The 22,132-nt window shown below is 58.4% G+C and overlaps 1 protein-coding gene across 1 annotated transcript; it reads right to left on the bottom strand.

The window, feature by feature from the left end:
• Positions 1-265: 265 nt before the first annotated feature.
• Positions 266-21,757, bottom strand: CUNH16orf74 (chromosome unknown C16orf74 homolog). The gene is made up of 3 exons (XM_035025308.1): positions 21,668-21,757; positions 3,080-3,211; positions 266-765 (listed from the first exon to the last, which is right to left on the bottom strand). The coding sequence occupies exons 1-3, from the start codon at positions 21,693-21,695 to the stop codon at positions 707-709; spliced, it is 219 nt and encodes a 72-aa protein (XP_034881199.1). The 5' UTR covers positions 21,696-21,757; the 3' UTR covers positions 266-706.
• Positions 21,758-22,132: the final 375 nt, after the last annotated feature.

Genomic DNA, 22,132 nt, shown 5'->3' with positions numbered 1-22,132 from the left:
CTGGTGAGGACGGAGCTGGGACTCGGGCCCACGTGACTTCAGAGTCCGTGCCTTGGGCCTTGCTCAGGCTTCCCTGGCAGTGTGCGAATGGGGGGGGGAGGGGGGCCCACGACCGTCCAAAGGCCCCGCCCCCACACCGGCCAGCCCTGCCCCTCCCTCTGTAGGAAGCGATTCTCTTCACCTCTGTACCTGCGTGCGCTCCATCGTCTCTGCCCAGCCCAAGAAGCAGGGCTCACTGTTTGTTACAGATGACCTTTATTTATAATGCAAAAAAGGAATTATAAATCACTTTCTGGACTGTTTTGATATCTGTAAAACAACTTGTAAAAAACGGAGCCACTCCTCTGCAAGTTCTTGCGTGTGTTGACTTCATGCACGCCCGACTGTGTGGCCCAGGGCTCAGGGAGGGTACGTTTGTCCAGGAGAAAGCCTCTCCCTCCACCCCGGTGGCCGTCACCATGACCGTGTGGGCGTGAGAGGTCTGGTCAGCTCAGCGGGGCCCGGGAAACTTGGCTCTGCATGCAGGCAGGGCCGGCTGATTCCTTGCTCTTCTTGCCACATTGCAGCTGGTCAGGTGCCGGATTCTTTCGTTTTCCCCTCCAGGGTCCGGCGTGCTCAGCGCATCTGTCCCGGGCAGCCACGCCCCCAGGGACATGTGGGGTTGGGGGCCCCTGGAGCAGGACAGTCTCCGACCTGTGCCTCCTCCTCAGGCTTCGGGGTCTATTTCTCCATCCTCTGGGCACGACCCTGTCTCATCCAGCCAGACTAGGAGGAAGACGAGGAGTCAGCATCTGGGTGGGCACCCACCACATCCAGGCTCCCTTCCCCCAGAGCTCCAAGGCCAGAGCCTCTGGGCTCCCTGCTTTGTACCACCACCCCGAACTCCCCCCACATACAGGCGGGTAAGGCTGTTGACAGGGGACCGGGTGACACTGGGTCTCGTGGGCCGTCCCCACTCACCCTCCGCCCACACCCAATGCAGAGCTCGCCTGGGGCCCTGGCTGAGGTTCCTCAGATTGTACCCCTGGGCCCCACCCTTGGCTCAGCATCTTCTGGGAGGTGCCTTCAAGGCCGGGACTGGACGGGAGGTCAGGACCTCCATGACCCTGTCCTAGAGATGGGAAGTTGAGGCCCAGAGCGGGGGATACCTGCTCCAAGCCAGCCAGGGGGGCCCAACCCCTCACTGCCTGGGGAGGCCCAGGTCTCTGATCATCACTCGGAGCCAGCAACACTGGAAGAAGTGCTACCCAGGTCTGGAGTTCTCCTCCTGCCCTAAATACCACTGGTGAGAATATGAACAACACCGCCTCTGTGCAGGGCGTGAAGTCAGACCCTGTCCTTGTCACCGGATCCTCCCCAACCTCTCTGAGGCACCATTTTACAGATGGGGAAATCAAGGCTCAGGGAGGTAGCCCCTCTTGGTCAGTGTCACAAGATGCTAAGTCACAGAGCAGGGATGTGAATTCAGGGTTCTCTGACCCAGTGGTCCGTGCCTTTTATCCTATGCCTCCGTTCTCTGAAAGGGGAAAAGCAGAGGCACGGGGTCCGGGCGGGTAGGACAGGACGGTACACCTGTTCAGGCCCTCTGTGCTGATCCACCCCTGCAGCTGCTTACACTTAAAGGGGCCTCTCTGGGGTTTCGGAATTCCTCTGCGAGCCAGGGACTCTGACCCTGTAAAGTGACCCTGAGCCTGCCCACATTCACACTGGCCCCGGGGGCAGGGATGGGGGTTATAACCCCATTCTACAGATGGGGACACCAAGGCTGGCAGGGCAGGGAGCCTAATGGTAGAGCGAAGGGCCTGAGCCTCTGCTGCCTGCACTGAGCTCTCTGGTTGGACACAGAGCAAGAGCCCAGCTCTTCTCCCACCTTGCTGTGTGCCCTTGGGTGAGTCACCGTCCCTCTCTGGACCTCAGGTCTCCCATCTGTAAACTAGAGATAAGGGTGGTTTTCACAGCCCTCAGGGTTGGCAGGAGAATAAACATTGTGAGAAGACTTCAGCCCAGTGCCTGGCACTTGGGAGGGTGATAAAGGAAGGTGACCCAGGGTGAGTCATTACTGAGAATGGCCCAGCACCCGTCCCCGCATAGGGCCCAGCCCAGAGGGGGTCCAGTGGGTTCCTCCCGATCATCCGGCCTGGTGGGCAAGCTCAGCACTTCTGGAAAAGCCTACCCAGCCCCCCCACATCAAGCCTGGTCAGCCTGTGCTCCCAGCAAGAGCCAGGCAGGACTGATGTCCTGACGGCTGGTTGGCTGACTGATGCGAGCCACTGGGGGGGCGCCTAGCCTCGGGGCCACAGGGCAGGCTCCAGATCACACGGCTGGGTCTGAATCCCAACCCTGCCACTTACCAGCTCTATGGTGAGCATCTCACCCTCTCTGACCCTCAGTTTGCCCATCCGTAAAACGGGGATGAAAACAGGACCTAGCCCAGAGTCACCCTGAGGACTCCATGAGAAACTGCTTACTGCTAACATCAGTATTTTTTATTACTATTATTCACAACGGCAGCCTCAGCACCTCGCACAGGTATGGCCCCCTAACTCTCTTTGATGAACAAATGAACAAGCCGTCCCACCGGCTCCAACAGTGTCCACGGTGCCCACAGGTGAGGGCACGGGTCTGCACCTGTCTCTGGAAACAAGTCTGTCTCCTCCCCACTCCCTTAAGTGAGCAGCATCTAGGAGGGCCGGAGAGCAGCTGGGCCCAGACGTGGTGTGTTTCCAAGGCTGTCCTGTCCAGCAGAACTGCTGTGGCCGGCAAGACGGAGCACTAGTCCCCAGCTGGCAGGGGAAGGCACATCCATCCATTACCTCGCTGGGCCTGCCCAGCCCCATCCATCATGCGCCCCGGCTGCCGGCAGGGGCTGTCTAGCTAATTACTTAATAGGCCACATCTTGCTGAGGCTGGTGCGTGCGAGGGGCCCTCGGTGGAGCGTACGCAGATCCCAGCATAAATTTTTAACAAACCCCGGCAGGTGGGGACGTGAGCTCAGACCCACGGCACAAAGGGGGGCCCCCTGGGAGCTGTCCCCAGCCAGGCCCCCCAGACAGCTTGGCAGCGGTGGCGGGCGCCTCACCTGTCTGCCTGGAGTCCCGTGGCAGCATCATGCCCGTGGGGGTCGGGGGGGTGATGATGATGTTGGGCACGTCCAGGTGCTTGTCGCTCAGGACGGGGGCCTCGTCATGGCTACCGCCACACATTTTAAAGCCTGAGAGGGCAGGCGTGGGACACACAGGTACACACACACACACGACAGGGAGACAAGCATCAGTGGCCGCCTGGAACTGCCCGCCGTGGGCTGCCTGCCGGCCTCCCTCCCTCCCCGCCGCTCCACTTTGCACACACGGGGAGGGACCCCCCCCCACTGGATGGCCTGTCCAAGCTTGCATCGTTCGGGGACGGCACTGAGTTGTCCCCGCTTTGTCCACTGACGTGGCCCCAGCGTCCAGAGCAGTGCCTGACACGCAGCGGGCGCCCAGAACAGGGCTCTAAATGGACGCGAGCCGCGCAGCTCGAACGGGAACGCGGCCCGACCGACGCGGAGCCCTGCCTGCCAATACCTCTCCCCCACGTCACCGTCCGAAAGGGTGTCTGTGACATGGGGCTCGTTTCTCCCTGACACATTGGACTGGATTCCCCAGCGGAGCTGCCTGAGCCTGGCATTTGCTTTGGGCAGAGACGTTAGGTTACAAATTTGGTGTCTTTCATCGACAGGGGGCTGGTCAGGTTTTCTGTTTCTTCCTGTGTCAGTTTGGGTAAGCTGGGCTTTCCCAGCCATCTGTCCATTTCTTCCACGGCCGTGAATTTGTGGTCCTGCAGGCTGCTGCTAATGAGGTTCAGGTGACCCGGCCACGCCTGGGTACAGACCTCCAGCTGACAGAAAAGCACCCCCAAGTCATCCACATCACACGCCTTGCTCCATGCTTCCCCTCTGAGTCAGTGGAACCACGATGCGCTAGAAACCAGAGTGTGAGCCACAATTCCTCCCTTTCCTGCTCCACCCTCCAACCCCCGAGACAAACTAACCCATCACAAGCCCGCAGGTGCCATCCCTCAGCATCTTTGCAGTCCTCCTCTCTCCCTCCCCATGCCCCTAACCCGTCTCTGGGCCAGAAACTGCGAACCTGATCATACCACATACTTGCGGGACCCTCACTAACTCTTGACAACCAGCTATGAGCAGTAGCTCCCACAGTGTGTTCCCTAGAACATTGGCCTCCTGAGACTCCCTCAGGAAGGGGGTCCCACAATCACATGAGTTTGGGAACACCATATATTTGAATGTTGATTGGATCCCATCTAATCTATCTTTCTCGTGGAGATTCTCTTGCATGTTAGAGAGAATTAAAGGCTCTGAGAAGTCCTGCAGTAGGGAAGCAGCTTTCACTGAGCTCAACCCTGGGCTTCCTGAACTTAAGTAACCTTGGGGTCTGTTTTTGAAAGAATGCCTATTAACATCTCACAGAACCATGAGTTGTGAAATACATTTTGGGAAATGGTGATCATAAATTATAGCCAGCCTTCACAATCTGGCCTGAACTACCTGCAGCCTCATTCCCTGCCACTTGCCCACACTCCCCAAACTGCTCACAGTTCCCCAAAAGCCTGGGCTCCCAATGCCTTTGGGCCTTTGCACACGCTACTCTCTCTGCCTGGAATGTTCTTTCTTCCTTTGCAGGGCAATGGGCTCCTGCTTACCCTTCAAAGCCCAGCAAAATAGGCTCTTCTTTGGGGAAGATGTCCCAGCACATGTGATCCCTCCCTCCTTTGTCCATCTACACTGATTCATTCATCAATCTTCTTCCAGCACTGATCACACTGTACTGAAACATTCGTTCTTAATTCTGTCTCCCTTTACCGTGAGCGTCTGGAGGATGGCCAGTGTCTCATTCATCTGTCTCCCTTGCGCCCACAGTGCCTGGGAGAGAGCAAGTGGAGTGCTTTAAACTGGAAATGACCTTCAGGCACTGCCGAACTGCGTGTAAAAATCCTTGTCTCTAGACCCCACACCACCTTGTTTTTCATGACATTTGCTCAGGTATCTGGGTCCCTAGTCAACAGCAGGAGCTGGGGAATGGGGTGATTGTTATTCCCGCTGCTCCTCATGGCCCCTGGGGGGGGCGGGTCAGTGGTTCTCAAGCATGTCCCCAAGAGGTGGAGTCTGATCCATCTCCCCTTCTGTGTGGATGGACTTAGCATGGATTCTTGCACACGGCATATGACGGAAGGCATGGTGTGGGACTTCCAAGACAAGGTCACAAAGGACTGCAACTTCTTCCCTGCCCTCTCGCTCTGGGGGAAGCCAGCCACCATGCTGTGGGGACAAGCAAGCAGCCGGGGGTGTGTGGTGAGGGACTGAGGTTTCCTGCCAACAGCCCTGTGAGGGAGCCACCAGGAGAGGGAGTCCTCCAGCCCAGTCAAGCCTTTGGGTGACACTGCAGCCCTTGTTGACCGCTTAAATGTAACCCCACAAGAGACCCTGAGCCAGGAGCTCCCAGCAAAGTCGTTCCTGAATTCCCAAGCCACAGACACAGAGATAATACATGTTAAAGCCACTGGGTTTGAGGGTAATTTGTCATACAGAATTGGAAGCTGATGTGGTCCCCATAGCTCGCCCTGACCACAGGAGGAGGAAGGATGGCGGGTGCGCAGTGGGAAAAATCACAGGGGGCTTCTCAGGGTGACCTCTGGCCACCTAAGGGGTGCCCCTCTGATGGGCAGTTCATGCCTGGACTGTCAAAGACAGCCTGTTCGAATCCACAAAAGCATGAACATCAGGTGACCTAAAGCAATGGAATCAGGCCAATTTCTTGGCCCATCTGCAGCTTGACCTGGGCCGGGTGCTCAGAAAAGCTGCCAGCAACGGACACAGTGGTGAGCACCCTGGCTCTAATTCAGGCCAACTGCTCGCTCTCCGTGCCACCCTGGGCAGGTCACGTCTCCTCTCTGGGCCTCTGCGTGGGAAAGAGGTCTGGCCTCTGTGCTCGGCTTCTGGGAGGCCACCTCTAAGCCCCTGGGCTGCCATGCCTGGCAGGAGAGGCTTGGTTTGCCTGGGGGCCCTGGTCACTTTGGAGAGTCCAGCCACACGGACTCTGGGTGACACCCAAAGGGACTGGAGACAGATCTGCCTCATGGGCAATCAACCGTGCCTTTGTTCTTGTGTCCTTGGGTTGCTGTGACAAAGAACCACAGACTGTGGAGCTCCAACAACAGGACCTTACTCTCCCCCAGTCTGGAAGCCAGAAGTCGAGAGCTCCGTGCCGCCAGGGCTGGCTCCTTCTGAGGCCGCGAGGGAGACCGTGCCCCATGCCTCTCCCCCGGCTCGCCGTGGTTTGCGGGCAATGTTTGGTGTCCTCTGGCTTACAGACACATCACCCCGATTTCTGCCTTCGTCTTCACACAGCTTCTCCCTGTGTGTGAGTCTCTGTTTGAATGTTCCCTTTTCACGGGGACGCCAGTCATATTGGATCACAGATTATAATCCATAATAATCCATACCGGATTATTACCCTACTCCAGGATGTCCTCTTCTTAACTAATTCCATCTGCAACAGCAACCCCATTTCCAAATCAGGTCATGTGCTAGGGTCCTGGGGGCTAGGACTTCAATATATGAATTTGGGGGGGCACAATTCAGCCCAGAACACCCAGTAAAAACTCTGAACACTAAGGCTCGGGTGATCTTCCCTCGTTGGCACCATTGTGTGTGTGTCTGTGTGTTTGTGTATCACACGTTTATACCAAGAGTGTAATGCATGTGGGAGCTCTGTCTGGAACTTTCCTGGACTCCGCCCCACACACTCCCTCGGCTCAGCTGGTTGGAATCTGTGTCCCTTCCCAGTAATAAATCATCACCACGAGCACGAGAGCCTCCAGTCTTTCTAGGAAATCATCGAACCCCTGAGCCTGCAGCTGCTGTCAGGAGTGAGGCTGTTCTCTGGACTGTGTTCCCTCTGACTTCCTGTTTTCACTGACAAAACTGGGTGGCCGGACCCACGTCTGTGGGCTGGGAAGAAGATGACACAGTGCTCCCTCCCGGTGAACACAGCAGACTTCCAGCCCTGAAGCCCGATCCTCTCTCCTCCCTGGGGTGGTTCCCACCCCCCACCCCCAGAATCGGCCAGGCCAGTTAGTTCTGCGGGAAGAGGCCAGGTCTCCTCATCAGACTCCGAGCCCCTCGGGAGCACCCACCGAGGCCGCCGCCAACTTGACTGAGAGCAGTACAACCCAGAACGTAATGCAAAGGAAGCCGCTCGGAGGAGGCCGTCCTGTTACCCCCTGTAATGGCTGACATCTACGGATTATTTGCTGCATGCCGTTCACGGTGCTGAGAGCCTGATGGGCGCTTTCTCCTTCGGTCTTCACTGCTCCGCGCTGAGGTGCGAAGTGTGACCAGCCCCATCTCATGGATGTGGAGACTGAGGACCAGAAGGAGAAAGCACTTGCACTCAGTTGAACAGCTGGTGTGGGGTGGAGGCCAGGATCGGAACCCAAGCCCAACCTGTCTGACTCCGCAAGCTGGTGCTTCTCGTAACCACAATTCTATATGATGGAGCTGGCAAACTTTCTGAAAGGGCCGGGCGGGAAGTATTTTTTACTCTGGGGCTCTGCAGTCTTCTGCTGCAACGGCTCCACTTTGCCATTGTCACAGGAAAGCTGCCACTGACGACAGGCAAATGAATGCCTGCGTTTCAATAAAACTTTATTCTTTCTTTCTTTATATTTAAAGTAGGTTCCAGGGACCAACGCGGGGCTTGAACTCACAACCCCAAGATCATGACCCGAGCTGATACCAAGGGTCCCAAGCTGAAACCGACGGAGCCACCCAGGCGCCCCCCAATAAAACTTTATTGACAAAAACGGGCGGCGGGCCGTATTTGGCCCAAGGGCTGCGGGGCGCCAGTCCCGAGGCCCTGTAACCTCCAGAAGTCAGGGAGTGTGGATCTGAAACCTGCCTGAGGAACAGAAACTCAAAAGCCTGAGGCTGCTTAATGCCAAAGACAAGAACGAAATCTGAGCCCCGCCTGCTGTTCTAAGTGACAGTACCTCACCTCGGATGGGTGTTGGGCTCGAGGAAATGAATGAATTCACATAAAGCCCTTGCCCAGCAAGCCAGGGGCCTAGAGGGTGCTCAATCCCTGTTAGCTTTCTCTATAATCATCCATAAAGAGCATCTCATGGAGTGCTGGCAACAAAAGGAAGCTCTGATTATTGTTATCTGTTAACAGGAGGGAGCCTCCCTGCTCCCTCTGCGAGGCCCCTTCCTCCGCGAATATTCCCAAGTTCTAAAATAAAATGCTAATGGGGAAGAGCCACACTTCTCCCGGGGCCCCACATTTGCATTTTAACAGGTTCTGGGAGCTTGGCGACAAAGCCCACATTCTTAATCAGGAAGCATCAGGTCACTCAGTGGGCCCTGGAGAGATGCTCAAGGCAGAGAGGAGGGAGGGGAGGGGAGGAGGGAGAAAAGGAGGAGGGGGGGGCCCCCGCACTCCTCAAAACCCCCCCCCCCCCCCCCCCGGGGCTGCCCAGCTTCGAGCAGAGGTGGCTGAGCAAGAGGGAAAAAGCTCTCAGGAGATAATGCCTACTTTGAGGATTAAAGACAAATGCCAACCCTGCCCCAGACAAGGAGCTCATTTGTGCTAAAGCCAGAATTGTTACTTGTTAATTATGTGCCTGCCTCAGGCCATTAAAAGCCCATTTCCTGAAGAGGTGGGCTTGGCTGGGATTCCAGGGGGCCAGGCCCCAAGGAAGCAGGGGGTGGGGAGCAGACCCCAGCGCCCCAGAAATATTGAAAGATTTCGGGGTGCAATAGGGAGCCTATGCGGGAAGATTTCCAGCGGGGGGAGGTCACCTGACCTTGACTGGGCCCCTGCTCTGGGGCACACACTGTTCTTGGTCCTGGATTTAGAGCAGGCCAGACTGCCAAAACCCTGGCCTCCAGGAGCCGGCCTTCTCTGCGGGTGAAATGGGGAGACGCTGGGCTGCGAGGCCAGACTTCCTCTGAAACCTGGTTCTGCCCTTTTCCCAGCTCCAGGGGAGTGGTTTTCCATCTTGGCTGCTCACTGGAAATCACGTGGGAAGTTTGAAAAATACCGATGGGGACCCCACCCCCAGAGAGCCCGATTTCACTGCTCTACTCAGGCCGCCAGGATTTTTTTTTTTTAAGTAGGTTCCAGGCCGAGCATGGAGCCCAGCATGGGACTTAAACTCCCGGCCCTGAGATCAAGACCTGAGCTGAGATCAAGGGTCGATGCTTAACCAACTGAGCCACCCAGGTGCCCCTGGGGCTGCCAGGATTTTTAAAAGCACCCAGGTGAGTCTAACAGCCAGAGCAGGGAACCCGCAAGCTAGGGTGACTGTGTGAGCACAGGGCCCCACTCTGAGCTTGTTTTCTGGCTGTAAAAGGGGTTACACCGGTCTTGTAGGCATGAAGTACCTGGCATGGGCCGTGGGGCTACCCAGTGCGGGAGACGTGGCCAAGCGTGAGCCCGCTGGCTGGCTGGCACCTGGGGGAGACCGGGGTTGGGGACCAGGCCGCTTCCTCACACCACCCCTTGGGGTGCATACTGGGCCCACGGCTGTTCTGCAGGCGAGAAAACCAAGGCTCAGAGAAAGAAGGTGCCAGGAGGGCCCGCGGAGGCCCGGTGGCTCCCACCTGAGCTCCCGCCCTGCCCCTTCTGGCATCAGCCACCCCTTCTCATCCTTCAGAAGCCCCGAGCCAGGCCTGTGCTCTGCTCAGGATGCCCCAGTTCCCTGCGCAGCTCTCAGCAGCCCCCAGGCCACTCCCGGGCCGCGGCCTACACCTGCTGCCCTCGGCAGGCTTCATGGCTCAAGGGTGCCCTCTGCTGCTTCTTTTGAAAATGGCACTCGGACCGGCACCCAGCTTGGAGACTCCGCCTGGGCCCAAGTCCCTGGGACTGTGTCCACTCTTCCCAAAGGCACCGTCGCCCACACAGTGACTCTGTTGCACTCACTATGTAGTGGAGGCCAGAACGTACACCTGGGCTTCAATACACCTGGTAATGACTCTTTGGGCCTTGTTTCCTCACCGGCAAAATGAAGGTAAATAATCGCCCCCACCTCCAGGGGGCGCTGAGAGGGATTAAGACCCACACTGAAGTCCACACTCCAGCCAAGGAGGGTGCAAACGCTATGGGCATTTTGCAGGTGAGAAATCCACACAGTCGGCCATGCGGAGCACGCTCAGTAAACATAAGTGGTGATGAATAGCACGAGATTCTGATCCCAGCACTTATTCATCGATTCAGCCAATACTGAGCACCTACTGGGTGCCACCCAGAGGTTGTTACTCCTAGCCCCCTGAGCGCACGTCAGGGACCTGGTCCCACCCTCGGTGTGGGACAGCTGGAGTGGGGGCGGCTCCCCCCAAATATCCCTGGTTCCAACTTAACCCTCGGAGACACGTTTTCCTTATTGGATTGGACCGGCCCCGGGCTCTGGGGGCTCCGGACCCTGACTCTCAGTTCTGCCGGCTGGCTGGCTGGGACCCTGCCTCGCGTGGCCCCGGCCTTCCCCCGCCACGCTCCCTTCCCTTAAGGCACGGAGCCGGGCCCAGGGGAGGTGCTCAGTCGGCAGGCAGTTAGTGAGCACCCCCTACGTGCTAGGCGTCATTCCTGAGAAAAGAGTCTCAGCATGTTTCTCTGCTCCTCCCCCCATACTGTGCCTTCCTCCACCCTCCAGGCCCCAGTGTGCAAAGTGAGGCCCCAAAGATTTCTGCGTCAGCTGGAAAAAGCCCGAGAGGGCCTGCCAAGCCGCAGTCCGGAGGGCCCACGTTGCTGGGGGGGGGGGGGGGCGCGCTGTGTGAGCTCCTTGAAGGGAGTCATCACGTGGTCCTCCCAGCGAGGCCGACAGTGGGAGAAGCCCATTTTCCAGATGGACGCACTGAGGCACAGAGGAGTCAGGCCGTGCCCAGGGTCCTGGGGGACCTGACACAGAAGCTGCCTTCCCAGGGCCAGGAGGCAAACACTTTCCAGAGCCTGGGTCACTAGTAAGAAGCAGATGATGGGAAGGAGCAGCAGGACTGGGTCAGAAGGGGGGAGTCAGAAAAGGCTTCCCAGAGGGGCCAATCGGAGGGCGGCAGGAGAAGCGGACGGAAGGAGAGGGCACTTGGGTCAGCTGCAGCAGGCACAAAGGCCCTGGGGCAGGAACCGGGTGCTCTGGGGCCAGCACTAATTCCTCAGAGATGACCGGATGTTGGAATTAGTGTAGGTCTTTCAAAAAACAAGCGGACAAATGCCTCCAAGGGTTTCAGATGCACTTAATCTTTTTTTTTTTTTATTCCAATTAAGCAGAAAGCCTTGCCTTATTATGGATGAGGCCAGGGCAGTGAGGGCGGTTTTACCTTTTCGAGGCAGCCCCGGCCCAGTGGAGCCTGCCGTGGATGTTTTAAATCTCTTTTTAATTAAGGAAAAAGCCCCAGCTTGCGTCAGGGATGAGCTGCTGGAGTGAGAGCCGGGAGGGGGACCCGGAGAGAGGATGGGGCGCGGTGAGGTGGGGCGAAGGCGCCCCCCTCCCTGCCACCTGCAGGCTGCCTGCCTGCCCGCGCCCAGCGCCAGGGCGGACTCCGGTGGCCTCCTGGCCCCGGCTCTGGACCCCAGCCTCTCTGGGAGGCTTCGTGGGTCTCGGCCAGGGGGGTGAGGGTGCAGTGCGAACCCAAGTCAAAGAAAGGCGTAGCATCCGGCAGCGGCCCTGCCTGTGGGAGTCCCTGCTGTGAGCAGCTCACGGTTCCACCGCGGCCCATGCCTTGTGGTGGGGGCTGCCCTGTGCACTGGAGGGGGTTTGGCCTTGGTCTCCAGAGGCTGTAGCACCCTCTGGCTGTGATGCCAAAAAATGTCTCCAAAAAATGTCTCCAGATGCAGCCAGCCTTTCTTGGGGGGTGGGGTTACCAGATAAAATACAAATTCAAAAAAATAATCATTTTTTAGTACAAGTCCCGTGCAATATTTGGGACATACTTATACTAGACAGTTCCTTGTTTACTTGAAATTCAAATGGAACTGGGCATCCTGTTTGATGGTTCCCCCCCCCATAAATCTGACAACTCTAGGTAATGAGGTGGGGGGGCAACCCCCTCCCGCCACCACTGAGATGAGAAGTCGAGAACCACTGTCATGGCTGTTACAACTCTCCACAAGAGCTTGGCCTTTCTGAGCAGGCCCCGGAGAGCTGCTGGTTTCCTTTGTCCCTTGTGGCCGGGCCGGAGCCACGGGAGGGGGCAGCGGGGTGGCCCGACTCTGCCTTCCACCTTCCGCTGTGTGGGCTGAGCAACTTCCTTACCCTCTCTGAGCCTCTGTTGGCAAACTCACAGAGGGGATAACAGAGGGGGCTATCCACCTTGCCTCCCTTATTAGGGTAAAGATTCGAACTTCCGCCCAGGATAGTGACCGGTAAGCTGCAGGGCCCCCCTAAGGATGTGGGATGTTAAGTGGAAGCTGTCCAGCCGGTCTCAGAGGCAGGAGGTGAGCGAGGCTATCCTGAGCAAACCTGTGAGCTCCTGGGGGAGCCCGAGCCCTGAGGACAGGGACGTGTCTTCCCAGCAGTGGGCAGCTGATGCGTGAGAGGGGCCACGGATGGGCGGCCACACAGCAGAGCAGATCAAAAGCTCAAGACCCAGGGGGCATTTGGCATTTGGGACACAGGGCGGCAGCACGTGCCACCACGGACAGCTGAGGCTGTGGCTCCGCCCGGGGAGTCCTCCCGGGAGGCCTGGCTGCCCCCTTCCGTGTGCTCCCCGGGCAGCTCCCCCCTCAGCTCCACATGGGCCTTTCCCGGGCTCAGAGGGCAGCCGATGCTCTGGATCTGGTGCTGGCAGGGTGCAGAGATACCGGACAGCGGACAGCCCCTGCCCTGCATGCTGCTGGGGCCTGTGCGAGCTGGGACAGCCTTCCCAGGGCGCGGGCTCCTCTGCAGGGTGCAGGAGGGGAGCCCCACCAGAGGCAGCCCCGTGTCGGCTGTAGAATTGTTTGCTGACAAATTGCACCGCGCGCAAGGGTGACAGACAGGAAGTGCCCCCAGCTCCGTCCCAGAGCACCCCAGCCCTCACACTGCGGAAACGGAGGCTCGGGATGAGTTCGTGCCTTCACCTTGGGTGTCCCCAGTGACTTCAGAGGAGTTTCGGGTGTGGCCTGGGCGGTTTGAACCTCCCTGCTCAACAGAAGAGGTGATGCACACAGAGGTTGGGGGCAGGGAAAGGACAGAGGCCGGAGAAAGTGACCCGGGCTGGTAGGAGTCAGGGGAGGGGTCTGTTTCCCGATGAGAACGCTGGTGGGTGTGTGGCCCCCTCACAGCCTGCGTCCTTGCTCTGCCCGTGTGTCGTACATCAGTAAGAAGGCAAACCTTTCCTGCAGAAATGAAACTTCCCCGAGATAGCAAGAGTGAAAGAAAAAAAAAAAAAAAGGCCGTTACCACGGTTAGCTTAGTCATTCCGCACGTGGAGGATGCAGGGCCTTTGGGTGCAACTCCCAAGGTGACTCGGCAAAACTCTCAAAATGACAAGGGTTCACGCCCTCCGACCTAGCAGGCTACTCCGCGGAATGTCCCACGGCCAGGCTCCCTGGCGGGTGAAAGGCGGGCTGGGGACGGTGAGACCGTGAGCGTGGGCCACACGAGGGACTGCCATGCCTCTGTCCACGAGGGAGCCCGTTCCCGCGCCTGCAGATCCATGGAAGGACCAAGGGGCGGAACGGCGGGTCTAATGCCACCACTCATGTTGCAAAGAGGAAAGGGATACGCCCAGGACCATGTCTGTGCATGCATGGAATATTCTGGAAGGAGACCCAAGGAAGCAGTAACTGTGGCTGCCTCCAAGCAGGCGGCTAGGAGAGTGGCAAGGGCAGACTGACTTTTTATTACATATGCTTTTGTACATTTCACATTCTGTGCCACAGAGGTATTTTATATATTCAGAAAATAAAGTCATGAAAAAGAGAAATAAAACATTTTCTGAAGGGGGGCTAACACAGACAGATGGACTTAGGAGGGAGGAAGGAAGAAGGTGGGCCATGCTGCTGCAGGAGAGGTCTGATCAAGGTGATGGGGTGAGAGAGTAAACAGGGAGAGAGAGGCAGGAGTGGGGATGGGAATGCTCCTTTTCAGGAGAGTGGCCCCATGTGTGGTCACCAGGCCCAGGTAAATTGAGAGTGAAGTTCCCAGAGTTCTGGGGGTGGGGACGCTGGGCTCAGCTGGTCCCTCCAGGCCAGAGACATTGGCCGATGAAGACTCCAGCCTGTGGGCCCTGCTCTTGGCTGACCCCCAGCCATCCCGTTCTTCATAGCTTCTCCCCTTGGAGGCAGTCATGGTTACTGTTTCCTGTGTCTCCTTCCAGAACATTCTCTGTCTCCATGTACAAACACCCTCCTAGGCGTGTTTGTTTCCTTTTTCCAACATGCATGTGGTGTTAGACCTGTCGTTCTGCCCCTTGTTCCTTTCACTGAACCGTGCGTGTGGGACATGGCTCCCTAGCTGTTCAGACGGAGCTGCCGTCCTTTCTCACACCGTCATGGGCTCCCCTGCACGGCCCCACCTTCTGACCGACACATGGGAAGTGCACGGTTAGGACACCAGTGTGGGCCGCCAGCAGCTGAGGCCGGCTGTGGGGGTGGCCAGGACTCAAAGGACAGGCGTCCTGGGGCCTGAGTGGAGGTCATGCTTTACAGCCCAGGCTTGTCCCCAGGGGGCCGGAGTGCTGCCTGCTGATGGTTCCCTAGGACCTGCCCGCCCCCAAGCTGGGAGGGACTGAAGAGGGGCACTCAAAGAGCTTAGGGTACACAATTTAAGAGGGCCCCATCCTCAGGGCCAGGCACACCCTCACTCTCCTCATCTCGGCCCTGCCCCAGGTCATGCCCCTCCTGACACAGCCCTCCAGCATGTCCAGGAGACGGGCAGGTAAAAGGCCTGTTCCCCTCGATCTGGGACAACTGTGCAGGGCCGTCTCGGCTCCAGAGCCCTGTGCACGGAAGCCCAAGCCTACCCTGGGTATTGGTCCTCAAGCCCTCCCCAGGCCAGCCAGCTTGACTGTGGCCCTCTCGGCCATTCCTCCCTCCTTCCTCAGGACAGTAGGTGTGGTGTCAGGGTTTGGCGGGGTGGGGGTTGGTTAGCCTAAGCAGGACATGGGGCTAAATCCAGGCCATGAGCCAGGAGAGCTGCTGGCTCTCCCATGCGGACAGGGCGGGGCCAAGTTAAGTACCATCTGCTTTGGCATTTAAGATAGTCTCTGATTATCCACCCCTCCTTGGAGCAGGTGGGGGTCTCCCTGCCCTCTGAGCCCCTGCCTCCTGGGTTTCCAGCCAAGCCAACCTTGTCACCTTGGGCAGTCAGCCCCCAGCCCAGGTTCCATGTCACAAGCAAGGATGTTGGCCCCAGACAGTAGTTCTCACCCTGGGCTGCGCAGGAGAATCAGCTCGGAAGTTTCTTAAACACGCTGGTGCCCGGGACCCCCACCCACACCAACTGAATCCCCACCCCCTGGGGAACGGGCCAGAGCTGCACCATTGTGAAAGCCTCCCATGTGATTCCAACGTGCATCCCTGCAAATCGGAGTCGCATGGGAGGCTTAGACCCCCGGTCTGCCCTGATCCTAGTGCTCCCTACTATTGATACAAGAAATTCTCGATACCACACCTCAGCTGCCACGGCCCTGCCTGCCCCAGGGACCTCAGCAACTCCTGCTTGGCCCCTAGCCCCTCACTCCTGTCACACGCCCCTCCTCTTCGCTGCCCTTCGGCTCACCAAACTCGTCCCTGTCTCAGGGCCTTTGCATCCACTGTTCCCTTTGCCTGGAACACTGTTCCCTGCCTCCGTGTGGCTAGCTCACTTCAATTCCTTTTACTGCTGTCACCACGCAACCCGCCGGCCTGGATCTTGGGTTCACGCACTCGTTTCTGCCTCTCCTGCGTGGGGACAGGGCTCTGAGCCGTCCTTAGCCCTTCCCTGGGGCCTGGTGCAGTGCCTGGCCCGGAGTGGATGTCCAACAGCTGCCTGCCGGACAGATGGAAGGTCTTGCGGGAACACAGTGCTGGTCTGGGCTCTGTTCCCCGCGGGGAGAGGGTTTAGGCAGGCAGCGAGGATCCCCATGGGCAGGAAGCTGCAGCCCACTGCACAGATGGGAACACGGAAGCTCAGTACACTAAGACATTGACCTTGGCCACGTTCTACCTTGATGCGGGCCCCACCATGTCGCCTTCCTTTCAAACCTATGAAGCCCCCCAAAGCGTTCTGAAAATGGCTCAAAATGTACTAGCCGAATGGATGCCTTTATTCCTCTCTTTATGTGGAGCCCCCAGCCCCCACTGGAGTAAACCCCAAATTCCCTGCCCCTGGTTCCACCGTCTCCCAGAGCAGCTCTTCCAGGCGTACTTGCTTCCCTGGTGCCACCCCTGCCCTGGGCCAGGCCACAGGTTTCTGTCCTAGCACACGGCAGTCGGCACTCAGGTGGCTGCACTGAGTAACGTTCACCTCTCTCTCTCTCTCCCAGCTCCATGCGGTCCAGGAGCGCAGCCACCTTGCTCATGTCTGAAGCCCCATATCTGGCCCTGGGTGGGCGCACGGTAGGGATGCAGTCGACGTTTGTGCAGTGAGCAGTCTCTCGACCAGCTCTGCCCACAGCGTCGGACGGCTCGAACCAAGAGTTTGCCCTAGAAGGTGTATGCGTTGTGACGCTCATCTTCGCTGTGACCTGCGGCTAGTCTCAGGCCTCCTAATACCAGGCAAAAATGGGCATCGTGACCACCAGCCCCCAACCACCCATGCCTGGGTTATAGGCCAAGAGGAGGAGAGGCCCTGAGCCCCCCGCAAGGGAAGTGGGAGAAATGCCTGGATAGTCAGGGGCTCTGGGGAGGGCAGACCCGTGTCCCCAGTCCCTACCATCACCATGTCACCTGCTTGGCACAAGAGACTAAAGACCCCACTACCATCGGCCAGATCCCAACAGTGGGCTGTCCTCCCAAACAGATGGCCGTCTTCCTCAAGATGGTCAAGGTCACAAAGAGGAGCTTCTGAGAAACTGTCACGATCAGAGGAGCCTGAGGAGATGTGACAAGTAGTTGTAAGGTGGGCTCCTGGGACAGCAAAGGGGCCTGAGGGGAGAACAGGAAAGCTGAACAAAGCCCGGGCCTTATTGGTAGTAATATATCTGGACCAGTTCAGGGGCCGTGATGAAGGGACCGAGCTGATACAAGCCTTAACTAGAGGGGAAACTGTAAATTTGAAATTACTTTCTGTAAATCTAAAACTGTTCTAAAAAAACAGTCATTAAAACACACGAACAAGCCACCAAGCCCGACAGTCTCCATCTCTTAGTGCCCTTCCACCTGGTCCCAGGTGGCCCCAGAAGGACAGTCCGCTGGGACCAGCCCGGCCGAGGAGCCTGTCTCCTCGGTGACGCTGTCATTGGCCGGGGCTGGCTCTGGCACCCTCCGGGGAACCCCAGAGACCACAGCGGCCCCCGAGGCGGCCCCCACAGGAAAGCCCACACCTCCAGACTGACTTCCCTTGCACCTGCAGCCGCCACCAGAATGGGAAGGTACAGAGGGCCAGGGCAGACAGGAAACCCTGTCCACTGGGCACCATCTTCAGTGCCAGTCTATCTCAGATAAGCCTCAAAACCTGGCCCAGGAAATGTGCCCACTCATCACTCCATTTTACAGATAGGGTAGCTGAGGCTTTGTTATGTGAAGAGATTTGTACAAGGTTGCAGTTAGTCAGGGACACACCTGAGATCTGAACTCAGATCTTTCTGACCCCAGAGCCAGGTCACCAGTTGTTCTCAACCTTGAGCAGGCACTGGAATCCCCCAGAGGGTTTGTTAAAACCCCCCCGAGTCTCTGACTCAGTAGGTCTGGGAGGGGCCCATGCGTCTGACCAGTTCCCAGGTGATGCTGAGGCCTCAGCTCTGGGGCCCCTCCATGCTGCTAACTCACAAACCCACAAACCAGGAACCCACTCACCCCTCCCCTGCCTACTGAGCCAAGCCCCTCCAACCGGCCATGGGACGCGGGCCGGTGAGAGTGGCCCTGTGCCTCCGTCTCCCCACTGTGAAGTCACCTACGCTGCCCAGCTGTAGTGAGCACGAAATAGGCAAATAGAGGGACCCCATTCTGGGAGCTGCTCCTGTTTCAGTGATGCCCGGACCAAAGCCAGCCCTTCCGCCAGAGGGCAGGGGGGAGCTGCTCTTTGGACAGCGGAGCACTCCCACGTGTCACAGCTGCCGTGGCCAGGCCCTTGGGCAGCAGGACCCCACTCCCAGTGCTCCGCTGCACCCACTCTCCTTTGGGACCGAAAACAGAAGGATTTCGGCGCAGCTGTGTTCCTCTCTCCCGTGCCACACCCTCCACAGGTCCCCACCTCGGGCTGTCTTTGCCATCGGACCGGAGAAGCACCTTCCTGCCCCACATGTGCGGGGCTCAGGGTGAAGTGACTCATGGAGGGGTGAAGAGTGTCCCCCCAAATCCACGTCCACAAAGAACCTCAGAACGTGACCTTATTTGGAAACAAGGTCTTTGCAGATGTGATTCGTTAAGAGTCTCGGGATGAGATCATCCTGGATTTAAGGCTGGCTCTACGTCTGAAGACCGGTGTCTTTCTAAGAGAAAGGACACAGGGACACAGGCAGGAGGCCGTGGGAGGACAGAGGCCGACCCAGGAGGACGGGCCACACGCCCAGGAGCGCCTGGAGCCCCCAGGGGCGGAGAGAGACAGGGAGGACCCTCCCCGGGAGCCTTCGGAGACAGCGTGGCGACCCTGCTGGCGCCTCGATTGAGGACTCGTAACCTCCAGACTGTGGGGGAACGCATTTCCGTTGCTCGAAGCCTCTGAGTTTGGGGTGATACGTTTCGGCAGCTCCAGGAAACTCGGACACCATCTTACCGACTGTGAAGATGAAGGAGAACGTGTTGCTAACGTTTCTGGCTACAGAGACTGCTTCACATGTCACCTTGAAATGTTTCCTCCTGGAGAGGCCATACCGGTGGTGGATGAAACAAGGCCTCTGGAACCAGCCCTCCGGGGGTTCAGATCCCACCGGGTCCCAGCTGTGTGGCCTCGGGCCAACGGCACTGCCTCTCTGTGCCTTAGCTTCCTCATCTGGAAACTGGGGATCCCAGGAGGACTCACGTGGTTGTCGTGGAGACAGGGGAGCGGATCCACACAGAATATGCACAGAACAGGGCCCTGTCCAGGCTGAGCCTCCAGTAAGAACTCACCCCGTATTCTAATTACTTGACTGGGTCGTTCTGAGTTCTGGAATTCATCCCAAAGAAATAATAATTTTAAAAATCAGAAATCAAAGATGTTCAAAACGGCACGATTTACAAAAGCAACGAGTTGGAAACCTCCCAAAGACCAGCTCTTGGCGGGATGTGACACAGGAGTTAGAGAGTGTGGAAAGACACACGCCAGTGGCAGCCAGACAGGACACACAGACATGTCGCAGCCCTACATGGGGTAACACCACGCTTGCGGGCGCGAGGGCCCAGGCGGCGAGGGCCGAGAAGGTAATTTGGACAAGGGTGTGCAGGGAAGGGGCCGAGGGGCACCTGGCGCTTTGCAGTTGCTGGGCTGTGGCCCGTCCCTTATGGGAGGAGGAGCGTTGGGGCCTCTGGGCGGGTGGGCCTGGGTCGTCTTGGTGAAGCACGGAGAGAGGGTCTGGTGCTCAGCTCCCCGCCCCCCTCCCCCTGCCTGTCACACCCAAGAGACCTGCCACCTCCCGACATCAGGGCTGGGTGAGGCTGGTGTGGGCAGAGGGCTGGCAGTCCAGGGCCAGTGGCAGGCCCCAACGAGCTGCAGTGAAAAATATGTGAGCAAACCTCGCTGCTCCAGCAACATTCCAGCCCTTTGCTCCTCCAGGGTCTGGCTGGAAGGAGGCCCTTTTAAAAGCCCCCTGGCACCAGGGCTCTAAGTCCTGCAGGGAGGGAAATTGGGGGGGGGGCATGGGATGCTCCCCAGGGGCTCTCAGGGTCTGAAGTGTCTGGGTCTCCTCCCCTGGGTGGTCCCCGCCTTGGGCTGGAAACGAAGCAGCCCCAGGGGTCCCTCCAGGGCCTTGGTTAACTCATCAAAGATGTCCTGGCCCAGCAGCCAAAAGGGGAGGCAGCCCCGTGCCCGAGGAGGAACGAATTGGATAAACCAAAGGTGGTCTATACACGGGGAATATAAGTCAGCCTTAAAAAGGAAGGCTCTTCTGACACCTTGAGGACATTGTGCTGAATGAAATAAGCCAGTAAGGAAAGGGTAGATACTGGGTCACTGCTCACATCGGAGGCCCTTAGAATAGGCAAATTCACAGAGACGGAAGGTAGGATGGTGGGAGGTGGGGCTGGGGGAAGGGGCTGGGCAGTTGGTGTGTGCCGGGGACAGTGGAGAAGGTCTGGAGGCGGGTGGTGGGGACACCTGGCGCAACAACATGAATGTACTTAATGCTCAGGCACTGTACACTTAAGAATGGTTAAGACAGCAAATTTTATGTTACATATATCTTACCACGATTAAAAACCAAAACCAAAAGCTTGTCCTGAATGCCCACTCTGTGCCCGGCCCTGGGGACACCTGCCGTGAAGTCTAAGGGAGGAGGGTCCTTGAGCTCCAGGGGCCCTGACTGGATGCAACCCCTGGCCGGCCACCCCCCCAGATTCTCGCCCCGCAAATGCCCCCCACTCCAGCGTGGGCTCAGCCTGCGGCCTCAGAGGGGCCAGGCCCTGGGGGGGTGTGGCTTGCGCACGGCTCTCCAGCAAAGCATCCCCACCTTGCCAACGACACTCTGGTTTTCTCCAGGGGACCCACTGCCCCACACTTGCGCGGTGTCTTGGAGGAACTGTCTATCAAGATGCCCCACCCCCTGCCAAGGGGGCGGAGCATAAGCCCTAAGGGGGCCAACCAGACGCTCTCCTAAGCTCACCCATCCCAGCAGCCCGACCGAAGGTGGTCCTTCACTCTGGCCTGGACCTTCCCACGCGCCTGACCTCCTGCGGCGAAGGAATGGGGTCGGGGGCACCTCGGAAGCATCCAGGAGGTGAGTCAGGGCGGCTGGGCATGCCACACGTGGGCGAGGGGCCATCAGAACAACTCCCAGATTTCTGGCTGGGGAGCATTTGTCGCTGAAGAATGGGCTTCAGGGGGAGAGTGTGGGCCACTTTGGTCTGAGGTGCCCCTGGGCCATCCAGACCCCGGACAGAAAGGTCTAAGGCACAGGACAGGGGTCTGGGCTGCCTCTGCCAACACCTGCCACATTCCACAGCAATTGTGTGTCCTTCTGGGACCTTCTCCCTGCTGGCCTTCCCCAGCACCCAGTGGGTCGGACCTCCTAGGTCAGTGATAACAGGCCCGCGGGATGGAGAGCAAACACCCTGGAGTGTGCCTGTCGGGGGCTCTTCCTCCCTTACTCTCCACGGTTGGGACTAACGCCCCTGAGGGACAAGCCACGGCGCAGGGGCACGGCGACTGTCCCACACCACTCACCTGTCCGAGCCAGGGAAGGCCTGCAGGGGGCTCAGAGTCAGAGCAAGCCTTTATAAGGCAGCTGCTGTATACAGGTACTTTCAGTGGGGGCCGGCCCCCCCCCCAGGGTGTGCCCTCCCACTCTCTCCGGCCTCATTCCTTCGCCTCCCCCCACTCCCCAGCCCCAGAGGAGCTGGTGGGGAGCTGCCCCCCTTACCTTTCAGGCAGGACAGCTGAAGCCCCATGGCGGCGCCTCTGGGCCTGTGGAGAGAGAAGGGGCTCGTTGGTATGGCCACGTGCGGCCAGCCCCCACCCCGCCCCCGCCCCACAGGCTCACAACAGGAAGTAGTGGGGAGAGAAACCGCCAGACTGGCGAGGTCGGGGTGAGTGCTGGCTACAGCTGGGCTGGAGTTTGCTCAAAGAGCAGTCTGTGCGGTGGAAAAAAACTTTCAGGCGCCTCAGAGCTGAATATACTGGAGATCCGAGTGTGGGGTGCAGTGGAGGTGAGCGTGGGGTCGGGGGCTGACCTGGCCTTTCTTTTAGGGTCTGCAGAGGTGGCTGGCTTCAGAAGCAGGAGCAGGAGGATGTGAGGATCCTCGGCCAGGCTGTGGGGCCGGTGGCCCTGAGGCCACCATGATGGGCTCCGCTTGTTAGAGGCACGTTCTTTGGAGATCTAACAGAT

The sequence above is a fragment of the Mirounga leonina genome, unplaced genomic scaffold, assembly GCF_011800145.1.
Source record: "Mirounga leonina isolate KUSES-001 unplaced genomic scaffold, KU_Mleo_1.0 Mir_180, whole genome shotgun sequence".
NCBI lineage: Eukaryota > Metazoa > Chordata > Mammalia > Carnivora > Phocidae > Mirounga > Mirounga leonina.
The sequence above is the reverse complement of the archived record's forward strand: the minus strand, read 5'-3'. Positions and strand labels throughout refer to the sequence as shown.

What these genes read in the sequence shown, in the direction of transcription:
- CUNH16orf74 (XM_035025308.1), bottom strand. Translation starts at nt 21,695, where the DNA reads ATGGGGCTTCAGCTGTCCTGCCTGAAAG. An exon ending in TCAGCTGTCCTGCCTGAAAG is followed by an intron (nt 3,212 to 21,667) that starts GTAAGGGGGGCA and finishes CTGCCCTCTCAG; the next exon opens with GCTTTAAAATGTGTGGCGGT. An exon ending in ACGGGACTCCAGGCAGACAG is followed by an intron (nt 766 to 3,079) that starts GTGAGGCGCCCG and finishes TCTTCCTCCTAG; the next exon opens with TCTGGCTGGATGAGACAGGG.